Here is a 12,721-nt window from a genome sequence, read left to right as displayed (position 1 = left end):
ATTTCTTATTCAATCATTAACAATTAAAAATAACTAAAAGGGCTTTATAAATTCCTGTTAGGAAGGGACAAAGTGGTTCAAATTATTTCTGATTATTAATTTTATTAAATTTATTGGATACTATCCATTTATCCATTCACTATGTTTATTATTTTTATTACATGCTATTGGCTCTGCTGCATTTCATGCCTCATGACTACCACAAGCCTGACCAAAGCAGCACACTGACCTTTTTGCCCATCTGTAGTGAATTCTTTTAAGGCACGACACTAATTTAAAATTTTTTTATCTTCGTGAAAGCTTTATTGCCAAAACACTTAATTTTGGCAGATGATCATTATACTTCTTTCAGTAAAAAATGGAAACCAACCTTACACTCTCTCAACTTCCATTCTTCTACCACTAAATATAAAGGAAATATACATTTATATCTTCACTTGTACTTTTCTTCTTCACCAAAGGAAGAAATTCCTCTACTTGTAATTCTACTTCCCACATGAACTTGCTTCATTCATTTTGCCTCCTGCTTAACTTTCCTCAAGTGCACTTAATCCTAAAAATAAAACCTTCACTAAATTTGCCTTCCTCTCAAGCCATTGAATCTTTCTGACTTTCTTTCACCATAAAACATCTTAAAAAACATATCTATAATTCTTGCCAGTACTCCCTCACTTCTCAGTCATGCTTTAAGCTTACTGTAATTTGACTTCTGCCTCTACCATTCTCTTGAAGCTATCCTGTGAATGTTATCTGTGAAATCCTAAAAAATCCTTTAATCTCCGCTTGATCTTCATAATTCTACATTCATCTATGGTATTAGGTAGACATTGATTTTCAATCTCCATTTCTTGACACTCTCCTCTCTTGGTTTCTGAAATATTATCTTTTTCTGGCTATAAAAATAGTGTTTATTTAATACTTAAGTATGCGCCAAGTGCTCCATTAAAATTTTATCTACTTTAACTCATTTTACTTCTCATAACAACTCTTGAGGTAGGTTCTAGTATTGTCACAGACAGAGACATGGAGGCTCTGAGCGCTTGCCCACAGCCGTATACTAAGTACCAGGACTGGCTTTCAAACTCAGGGCTTTCTGAATCCTAAATTCAGGATCGGACTATCTAACTGCTTCTTTATCCATTTCCTTTATTGGATTCCCTCCCTGTGTTTTCTTTAGAAGCAGTGGTTTCCCAGGATTTGTTCCTGACCTTCTTTATATTCCAACACATTCTTTCTGGATAATACTATTTTTTGTATAATGTAAACTCTCACATTGCTCTAGCCTTGCTTTTTCTTTGGGTTTCACAGCATATTTCCAGTTCTTTTCTGGGCTTCCCGTGGCTGCTTGAGTGCCACGTAGACACTTCAGAAAAACACATGTTAACCGTGAAGTTTGAGCAAGACATTTGCTTATTTAGACATCTGGTGATGCATTTGTGAAATGAGGGGCCTAGAGTAGTAGTTTTCAAATTTTCTTTTTGAGCAGAAGACCACTTCCTTTTCCAAACAAAATTTTATGTAAAAGAAATATACTCATATATAAATGCATTAAAATCAGAAGGACTCTGGGTAAACAGAAAATGAGAAGCCTAGATCCTACCCATTTGGCTTCATCCTTACCTACAGCAGCAGTCCTTCAGGTACCTCATCAGAAGCTAGGACTCCATGATCTCTAAAGGCCCTTCTAGTTTCAAACGTAATTTTTAAATCCTCCTTTGGAAATTAATATAATACTTCAGTTATTCCTCTTCTTGTAATCCAAGTTTCAACTAAGGATTTAAATATTTACTTACTAAACCAAGTTTTCAAATCTCAGAATTTAACTCCTCCATTTTCTGTATTTTCCACATTCAATGATTTATAAACTTTACTGGTTCTAATCCCTCAATAACTCAGATTTATCCCTTCTTTTCCTTTTCTTCTGTCACTATGGTAAATCAGGCTTACCATGTCTATTAAATACCTTTCATTAGGTCTCCCTTTCTTTAAACCCAAACCCAATCCTGAGCCAATTCATTTCCCACCTTGTCTAGAGAAGTATATTTGCAATTATGTTTCTGATCATGTAGGTACCTTGTTCAAAATCCTTCAATGGCTTCCCATATTAAAAAACAAGCACATATTCCTTTAAATGGCACGCCAATTAAGTTCTAAACTACTTTGGATCATCATCTCCTATCACTTCCCATCTCCCATACCGTAACTTTTTATTTAGTTACTCCAGACTATCTAAGATTCTCTAAACATATTCCGTACTTTCCAGACTCCAAGACTTTGTTCATGATCATCACTCTGCCAAGAATGCCCATCGTCCCCCCTCTGCCTGTACTTCATTAACTTTCAAAATTCTACTCAATTTTTAAAGTCCAATTTCTTTTTAAAACTTTTCCAATAGGCCTAAGCAAGTAATTTTCTTTCCAATCTGTTCCAATAGTATTATGCTTCTGATTCAGTCTTCTGTTTTATAAGTAGATGGCATAGTGTATAATTAGCTGGTATATATTATTTATAATTAGTTGCATCATTTATTTAGACCAGGACAATGTCTATTTTAAATCTATGCACAATGGCTAACCCACTCAATAAATGCACTTTGATTGAACTAAAAAATAAAAACAGAATTGCACTATTTTTATGGTGAACTTATTCTCCAAAGAGAGCAGTGGTTTGCATAATCATGGAAACATTCTGCGAATGCAAACAGAAGATTATAAACCTATGTAGCATAAGGATACAAGGAAAACAGTTTTTTCAAAAAAGGCACGCCTGGCTTTACAAAGAGAAATAATACTCCAACAGTTGTGATGTTGAGATTTACTGCATTAAAAAGGAATAGATTTTCTCTGAAAATTATTTAAGAGTAATGAAAATATGTAAACTTCAAAGCCTGTTAAAAATTTTCAAATTCAGTAGAATATATATATCATCCAATTTCTAATATTTTCCTTGAAGAGACTTACAATTAATTTTGTCCCTACAAAGCCAGAGAAAATATTAAGCAAGAATCACCTTTACCAAGCATCAGTTTATTTCCCTTGTGTTAGTTAATTTTATGCATCAACTTAACTAGCCAAGGGGTACCCACATTAAACATTATTTCTGGGTGTCTCTGTGAGAGTGTTTCCAGATGAGATTAGGATTTGAATCAGTGGACTCGGGAGACTGCCCTCCACACTGTAGGTGGGTATCATGCAATCTGGTGAGGGACTAAATATAACAGCAGTGGGAAGAAGAAGGAATTCCCCCCTTTTTCCCTGCTTCACTTTTGAACTGGACATCTATCTCTCTGGCCCTCAGACTGGGATTTATACCATCAGCTACCCGGGTTCTCAGACCTTTGGACTTGAACTGAATTACACCACCATTTCAAGTGTCTCCAGATTGCAGACAGCAGACCACAGGACTTTTCAGCCTCCATAATGTGTGAGCCAATTCCTCACTATCATCGATCTATCTATCTATCTGCCTGTCTGTCTGTCTGTCTGCCTGCCTGCCTGCCTACCTACCTACCTATCATCTATCTATCCTATTGGTTCTGTTTCTCTGGAGAACCCTTACTATATGCTTTTCTATAGTCATGCTATACGTCTTAACATAATTTGGTCATGAGCCCCCTTGAGATTCTGCTAAAACTATAAAAATGCATCTGTGAATAGTATACAAAATTAACCATATTGTTTAACCACAATACACCCAAGATCCAGAGATGCATCCAAGGTACTTTGCTGCAAAAATTTGGTACAACTGAAAAAACACTTTATTTACACTTCCCCATTAAATTATGCTTATTCTTCTTCCAAAATTAATAGTCACTGTAAAATCTAAGCAATAAATAGTCATGAATATACACAATGAGTTAAACAAATAAGTTCCATTAAAAATTGCATTTAATTCAGTCTGTTTGAAATTTCTTAAAAAATTGAGCAGAGCAGTAATTCAACATAAAAGACAAAAACGAAAAACTAAAAAAATTACATTTTAAAAAGAAAAAAATGAAGTTAGACATTCTAAAATCTTAATAAAAAATATCACTATTCAAAGAATTGCACTAGATTACTGATCCAATTTCTAGATACACTTTGATTCTTATTAAGTAATATAATCTGTAAAGACAGAACAAAACTGTATTTATAATTATCCTTCACTTATATTAAATTGGTCTGAATGTCCCCTTTTAGAAATTACCAGATACACAAAAAGGATTGCAAAAGACGATAAAATATCACACCCTTAATTAACCAATAGTTCTTGAAAGCTAAGTTTCCAACAATCTCAACTTAATACAAAACTTTCTACTGTCTTTAATATTGTTAATGTTTTGCAACTTTATAGTTTGTAAAATATACTCAGTATGATTTAAATATGTTAAAATATATTCCTGAAATATAATAAATAAAATATATTATCTTTGTAAAGTGAATTCTTTCATTTACTTTATGTTTTCAAACTTTCACAGATGTGTTTTCCCTCATAATTGATAACTGAAAGGACTAAAAAGACTATAAATATTTATGGGTATATTTGATACTTTCTGCTAGTTAGTTTGCCTAATAAAGAATAGAGAAATGGCATAAATGTGTGAGGTATCTCAGGTATCTATATAATAGGGCATTTTTTTAGAATATAAATGTATTAAAAGAATGCACAGAAGAAGAACGTTTATGAAGTAATGTATTTTCTACCAATGCTAATTATATTTTTTTCTTATCATGCTAAAAGTATTGACAAAAGAAAAATTCTGAAATGGCCTACATTAAATTGCAGCAGGCCAGAGAGTGAAAGAGACAAGAGAATTTCACCAGTTAATAGCCGTGGGCCAACTAACAATAGACTGCTCACATTCCTGAATGTATGTTAGAGCTTGAATGAACTTCTGCAGGGACCACCAGACAGGACAGCAGCCTGCCTATGCATGAACTTTCAAGACTATTTCCCACAAACAGTCAAAAGTAATAAATCTCTAGCTTACTGACTGTGCGCCTATTCTAGAACTGTCCCCACTTCACCTTTGCCTGCCTTCTTTATTTTTAGCCAATAAAACATCTTATATCTTTCTTCCCTAAAACATAATGTATAAAAGTGCCCATCGGCTCTAGGACAGTGAACATGTTTGTTTTTTCTCCCTAGCCCTGCTGACGGTCGTTTAGACTTCATGCCCATGACCTGGTCCTTTTCTGGCTAGCATTTGGCTCGATAAACCTTTCATTTTAGAAAAGCTTTTAGCCGTGAAAGCTTTTTGTTTAATAGTACACTCCATGCACCCAATATATTTTGTCCTCTAGAGCAGAAATAAAAATTCCTACTGCAGAATATCTCTGACATGTTACAGGAATATTATCTAGTACTCTATACTTATTCCAATAGTAAATTTAGTCATATAAACAAATAAGCTTTTGAAATGACTTCTAATACTAAAGCCACACAGTTTGCCCCAGGAAAATTATGTTCCCGGTTATGGCAATTACCAGAATTTACCAGAGAAACAATTATATAAAAAAGTAGGGGGGAAGCAGAGAGGAAGACGAAAGATATCCTTTGCAATCCATCATTTTAGCTAATATCCCTGCACCTGAGTTTCTATATTACATTTGAAGAACCTATTCTCTTTCAAAACGAAATATAACTTTGACTAATGATAAGAGTGAGATGTACAGAAAAATAAACATCTGATCAAATTTTGATATATAATTATTTTTATATTACCTATACGAAAAGGACATGAATAAATGTATCTCCTTCTTATATCACTTAAGTTTAACCAAGTACTATAAATTAATGTCAAATACCAATAAAACTAATGTAAAAGCCATTATCTTCATGCATAACTTTCCAGTATGTCCCCAAGTCCTTCACCCTTTGTAGTGGGGCTTTCTGATGTATATGTGTGTTCTGCCTCTGTATCTTTGCCCTTGTTCTTGCCTGAATAAATATGCTCATTTTTCAAGGTCCAACTCATGTCCTACATTCTCTACAAAGCTTTTGAAAACACATCTGAATTGACTGATTTCTCTTTATTCTGCTTAACTGATAAGCACAGTAAAATGTAAATTGTTTGTAAGATGAAACATCCTTTTAAAAAGTTAAGGGTGGAGCACATGTTTTGAGTACATCCTATGCAAATGGAGGGACTGTGTCCTTCACTGCACTCAACAATGCTATAAAGTTGGTACTAATATTATAATTTTATAGATAAGGAAATCAAGTGCCAAAGAAGTTAATTTTCCCAAAGATAAGTGGACGGAAAAGGGGCCACATATTAAAACTGACAAGCTCAGGAGACTGAAAATAACGACATAAGATGGCGTGAGCACAAAAAATTTCATAACTAAGTGGACCATGGAGGGAAGTCACATCTTTAGCTTCCTTCATAAAGTTGATCTGTGCCTTTAAGTGGGCCTGTCTATTGTCTTTTTGCACTTAAAATGACATCCTTGGAATGTCAGTAATCCCTTTTTCCAGACCAGAGCAGGAAAGTACAAAATCTCTCATTATTATTCTTGTTCCTTGATTAACATCTCTATGAGAACTATTAACTATCCTGTACCCACCTATGTGTACCTGTCTCTCCAATTTCCTTTTATCCAATCCCAGAGATTTCCCCGTTTTGCTTTCTCCCACCTCTTTAATCTATTACCAGTGGATTTCACTAACCCTCCTCCTTTGATTCTATGTATACAATTAGCTGCAAACTGCCATTTTGCGGAGCATTTTCTCAATCTGTTGAGATTTTGCTTCCTGGCAATTGTCGTCAGTTTGGCTCAAATAAACTCTTATAAGCTTTCTCTTAGGCTGGATGTTTTTTGTCGACAGATACATGGTCAGCAAGTGGTAAAAAGCCTGAATTCAAACCCAATGCCATTTGGTTCCAAATCCTATGAAAAAGAGTACTTCAATAAAATACTACTCTAATCTAGGGCATTAATTCTTACTGACAAGAAAGGTTAATGCACCATTCAAAATACCTAAATTTTAATTACTGTTTCAAAGGAAAGTTTCTTTTAGGCTTTTTAATCAACATTATTATTGATTAACTCTATAAAGTGCTGTTCCTGAAAAGTAACTGTAGAGTCCTAGAGTATTCTTACCACCTAAATACTACTTAAAAATTACAGTACTTTCATAGACATTCTACTATTGAAAATCTTTTAGAATATTAGGATAAAATAGAAATTAAGAACACATTGTTTAATAATGTGATGGATTACATGCACAATACTATACTTTTTGATTCCTCATATTAATGATTACACAGATAACTCAGAAATGATACATTAGAAATGGTTTTATAGGCTTATTTAAATGAAATTCTGTTTTACTTATTTCAAAAAAGATTTAAAACAGTTCACAATTAAGAGTAATTATGATCTGGTAATCTATAGCACTCTAAAAGAGTAATGAACCACATGGATTAATTTCCCCCAAAACTTCTGAATTACTTGAACAGTTTTGCTAAAGTAAAAGATTTACAAAGTTATAAAGTAAATAAGAAAAATATGACATTTCAATTATGACTATATCAGGTAATACCAAGGATTGATTAGTCACCAAGGATTTAATAGTAAATTTTTTGTCATTAACCCTAGGGCCATTTGCCTTAAAATATTGATAAAATATTATGTATTTGATATGACAGTGACAATTTTTGTTTTTGAGTATAATTCTAGAGGTTATTTTTATTTTGCAAGATTAGACCGTATTACCTTCAGAGAAAATATGGAGTCCATTTTTCATTAAAAGAAAAACTTTACATAAACTTGAAGGTTTTAAAATCATTTCAGACTTTCCTGTCTCATCATTTCCTTAACAAATCTTCAAGAAACAATAATTTTATGAATTAGTATATAGAATAATTTCCAGAAATAATCAAATTCATTAAAATTCTATTAGGTATTAGGTTGGTGAAAAAGTAATTGCGTTTTTTGCAATTATTTTTAACCTTTTAAACCGCAATTACTTTTGCACCAACCTAATAATAAAAGTACTCATTCACACACCTTAATATGACCTTCTAACTCCTAATTATGCCAAGATACTAATCTATTTTCTTTCACTCTTACTGTACTGATAAGCATAAATTTTAGGTGCATGCCTATAATTACTCCGAAAGACTTAAAAAACTATGAAAGTCAAAAAATTAAAAATAACTAAAATACTACATTAATTTTTGTTCAACATTAATAAAGACATTACTTTAATCATTTCTTAATTTCTTCTTAGACCTCAGACACAAAAGACAATATTTGTTTGACACTATTAAAGTCCAGGGTATTTCCTATCTTTTCTTTTGAAAGTGTGTGCTAAAACACAACGAAATTATGAGCATGAATTGAGTATAATCTTAGATTTAGAATAATTAAATTTATAAACATTGACAGTAACATCTCATATCAGTTGATTTAAAATTCCCCAAGAATTTTAATAAAATTAGTTTACGATGCATAGAAAAGGACTTCTGAGTTCTCTTGTTATTTTATTATGGCATTTTCTGAATAGCAAATTAAACTTTCTTTCCCAATCCTTACCTCAACCCATTTGATCGTTTGGGGGAAATATCGTAGCATTTTTCATTTTACATACATTCAAATCATGAATTAGAGAGTTAATCAATTTGCTTAATTTAAAAGTAGTAGCAATTAATGTATGTATTGAAACATACCATGTTACTTCCAAGTATATTATATTTAATGGAGCAAATTCAGAGAAATCTTCAAAATACAGCAATCAACAGTATAATTCTTTAAGATGCTTAAATGGTTTACTGAAAGCCATGAGGAAAAACCTCTTCATGAATCAGTTTTTGTGTTTGTTTCCTAAAGAAACCAGACTTGTCTCAACACTTTTATATTTAAACAGTCACATTGATTTCCATGATGAATGTAAAAATCTATTGTCTCATGAAAATATTTTCATATATAATAATTGGTTACGTTAAGGTAAAAATAATAAAACATCTTGTTTTCATTATGACTATTATTAATAACCTCATGTGCAAATTTACTCACTTTGCTGGTTTGATTTAACAAAAGACCAAAACTACAAGAGCAAGATGATTTATTTTTTTTCTTACCAAAGAAAAGGTTGTTTTTGCTGTGTTTAATTTTTTTTCTTTGAATGACAGTGGTCATAAGAATGGTCATAGTGGTCATAAGGAAACATAACAACAGTTTTAGAAACTAAGTTAAGAAAAACCCAAGTTCAGGATGAAAATATTTTATGGTAACACCTTTTTCCTGAAGGCAGTGATTATAATAAGATTTAACAGTAGTTAGTCATATTTACCTGTCTCTATCTGGAGAATAATGGTCATGGTCATCCACGACACGATGTCTATCCATTCGGCTAATTGTATTATAATGTCCAGTAGTAGAGCGTGTCCCTCGAAGACCCTGTTCCACATTCCGACTGAAATAGCAAGAGCTATTAAATATCTTAATAAACCACAATCATATATTATATTAAGAAATGATGTTTATTAATAAAGATAGTAGAAAAAGACAAAAATCACTATAATGTCAAGTCCAAGTTTCTTGTTTTGTTTAATGAATTGCACCTCGGGCTAACAGTAAAACTATCCATTGGACGTTGATGGCAAAGTTAGGAGGCTAGTGCTATGACAGAGATATAACATAAAATTAAGCTGGTATCAATAGAGGTAGAGATAAAGACTATCAAAACTATTGATAACTATCAATAAAGACTATCAAAACTCTACTGGTGTTACTCAATGACATATGAAATATAGTAGGAGGAATTGATTTGTGTGGTAAAACTGAGTTCTGCATGTTTATAGACAACATAATGCTGGATCCTACTCTAGGGACGATTATTTGTTTTTTAAAATCTAAACTGAAGTCTTTATAATTGATCAAAGATGATTTTTTTAAGCCACCTTTCTTGGCCTGGATTGTCTACTTACATACTTCCTTTTCATGACAGAATAAACCTTTTAAGCTCCTGTTATGTTTTTATTATGCACAGCTGAATCTAATCTAAAACCTAAGCCTTTTTCTATTGGCATGTTCAAAAATTCATTTCCTGATAAAAGTCAAATATTCTTTTCCTTTCTTTTTTTTTTTAATGAGGTGAGGCTTAGTTTACTAAACTTACAAATTCAAAATCTTCTCTCTTAAACTTTAAATTTCAGATTACAAATCTTAGCTAATATATTACATTTTCTTTTTAATTTTTTCAATTGTCTAGATTAAGTAAACAGTTTTTAAGCACTTAATACTCTTATAAATTAAATAAATTAAGTTTATAAATACAATAAATCTCAAGTTCTCTTAGATGGACCAAGACCATGCATAAAATTAAGATTATAATTAAAAATTCTAAGTCTAAAACTGACTCAATTAGTCACTTAAAATAGGAGTTATAAGGCTATCATTCTAAGAGTTCAAATTTCATTAACATTTCAACTATATACAATGTGAATAATGAACATATTTTTTTTATTAGCAAACATATTATTTCCATGGCTCTTACTTTATTAAGCCTTTCTGTACTTAACTGGATTGATCAAAGTTTTCCACTAGGTATCAGACCTGGAGTTACAGATTTTCTAAGCCTCCCACTACCAATACATGCCTTTTTATTCTTTGCATGATTGTTACTAATGTTAAAGTGCTATCAGATGTTTATTTTTTCCTGTGTCTTAAATTATCAGAATTTATATCATTCGTGAGTACAGCTAGTTGGTTCTAACTGGTTCTGTTCAATATTGATCGAAAACTGGATCTTCTTTGTAACTTTGAACTGTCACCCAAAGTTATAAAGTAGCCTATATTTGATATTACTTTCATTATACAGGTTATCGAGCAGCATCTTTGTTTTTCCTTAAGTAACTGTTTTCCACAAGAATTTATTATCTTTAGAGATCATTAATGATACTTCATGATAAACAGGCTTGTATTAGGTTGGTGCAAAAGTCATTGCAGTTTTTGCAATTATTTTTAACTTTTTAAACCGCAATGACTTTTGCACCAACCTAATAATAGCATCCTATAAGTAAAATGTGTGTGCCATTCTTACCTTTGCGGAGGAGGGACACTAGGTGACCATGACCTAGTCCTTCCTATGACATCTACTCGGTGAGGAGACCCTGATGGTGAACAATGATTTGATGACATTACTTGTTCTGGCACTGATAGTGTTGAGCTTTGAAGATCTCGACCATTGTGTCGATAATCTAAAGGTGAAAAGATTAAGATTATAGCTACCTACACTGTAATTTATATTTTGTACTTTACTGAAAAACATAAAATGTTGGTGAAGTTGAAAGGCTTTGCATACATTAAATGTAAACATAATGAATAAAGCATAATACTAAGACAAAGTAATATTTTATAAACACGTAAAAAGGAATGACAAACATTCAAATACATAGATAGCTGTGATGTCCAAGGCACTGTAGGAGGCAGAGTAATATTTTTACATATAATTAATTATCTTCAATAAAACAATCACGTTTATTCTAAAAACACTTCCATCTCTTCAATGATCTAGGAGAGCTTCAACTACTTCTCAACAGTAAAATATTTAAATTATGAACTTCACAAAAGTTCCTAAAAGTCTATAGTTATTTCTTTAAGAGATGAACAGTATTAGAAAGCATTCTAAATACTATTTGAAGTACCTATGCAAGTTGCTTTTCTTACAGTGTTTGACAGGGCTGAGATAAAATGGAAGTCTGAGAATAAAAATATGACAGATTGGAGGAGGGAAATAGCCCAGTGATTTGTGACACTTAGACAACATATATTAGAACTGATATTACTCAAATGAGTCCTAGAAAGGGACTGACATTTAACAGAGAGGGAGAAAAGTAGAAGGAATTCTAAGCTGGTAGAAAAACAGCAGTTCAGTGTGGGGCAGCAGTGGGGAAATAAGTACCAACGGTTAAATTTGATTCAAGTTGTGTATATCTAAAACGTCGTGAGGTTTGTAATGGAAAGAGCCTGAAAATTTCTGAGCAGAAAGTGATATTACCACCACCAACATCTTCATCATGCTCATCATGTCTACTATTAACTGGCCTTTTACTACATGCTAGGTGTGGGGACAGAGCCCCAAAAAGCAGTTTCCAGGCTCTCGGCCTCACATAGAAAGGTGCTGGCTCAGGTAGTAAATGGCCGTCGACTGTGATCAAATGGCCAGCAGCTGTGGCTAGTTGGCCGTCAGCTGTAACCAGTGAGCCATTGGGCACTAATATAACTGCCGTAGCTAGGCTAGCAGAAAATGGGGGAGCTAGCAAGAAGATGGTGGCTGAGCCTGCAAGCGGCACAGTGAGGGTTGAGAATTGTGTTGCTCCTGGTTCCTGTGTCTCCAACCCAGCTGCCAGTGAGAGTATAGTGGTGTGACTGCCCTACCTATGGCTCCATGGGTGTTCCTTTTTGGCCTCACCATGTCCTGCGTCCTTGTATGGGGAGCGGGAGCAGAGACCCCACAGACCCCACCTGACACCCCGCACGACACATGGCAAAGTCGGCAGGATCCCCTGTACTACACTAGGAATTCTGCCAGGCATTCTATAAAGTGTTCTGCTTCAACACCTGTTTCAGAAATAAACTCAGAAAAAGTATTGGTTCATATGTGGTTTTTCAAAACATGTTAATGTTTTCCAGCATTATTTTAGGTAGGATTCCCTAGAAACAGAGCAGGAGCTAAAGATTCAGGCACACATGAGTAACGAAAGGAGAGCTCTCAGGAGAAAGGAATTACA

At 33.2% G+C, this 12,721-nt stretch overlaps 1 protein-coding gene across 50 annotated transcripts in view; it reads right to left on the bottom strand.

Annotated features, from left to right (window-relative positions):
* Nucleotides 1–12,721, bottom strand: part of RIMS2 (regulating synaptic membrane exocytosis 2) — a 605,364-nt gene that overhangs the window by 209,222 nt on the left and 383,421 nt on the right. For all 50 annotated transcript variants that reach the window (XM_033125943.1, XM_033125918.1, XM_033125937.1 and 47 more), the window contains 2 exons: nt 11,032–11,188; nt 9,280–9,402 (listed from right to left, as the gene is read on the bottom strand). In XM_033125943.1, the coding sequence (XP_032981834.1) occupies nt 9,280–9,402; nt 11,032–11,188 (280 nt within the window). The remainder of the gene's footprint in view (nt 1–9,279; nt 9,403–11,031; nt 11,189–12,721) is intronic.

The sequence above is a fragment of the Rhinolophus ferrumequinum genome, chromosome 14 (genome assembly GCF_004115265.2).
Source record: "Rhinolophus ferrumequinum isolate MPI-CBG mRhiFer1 chromosome 14, mRhiFer1_v1.p, whole genome shotgun sequence".
NCBI classification, from domain to species: Eukaryota; Metazoa; Chordata; class Mammalia; order Chiroptera; family Rhinolophidae; genus Rhinolophus; species Rhinolophus ferrumequinum.
The sequence above is the reverse complement of the archived record's forward strand: the minus strand, read 5'-3'. Positions and strand labels throughout refer to the sequence as shown.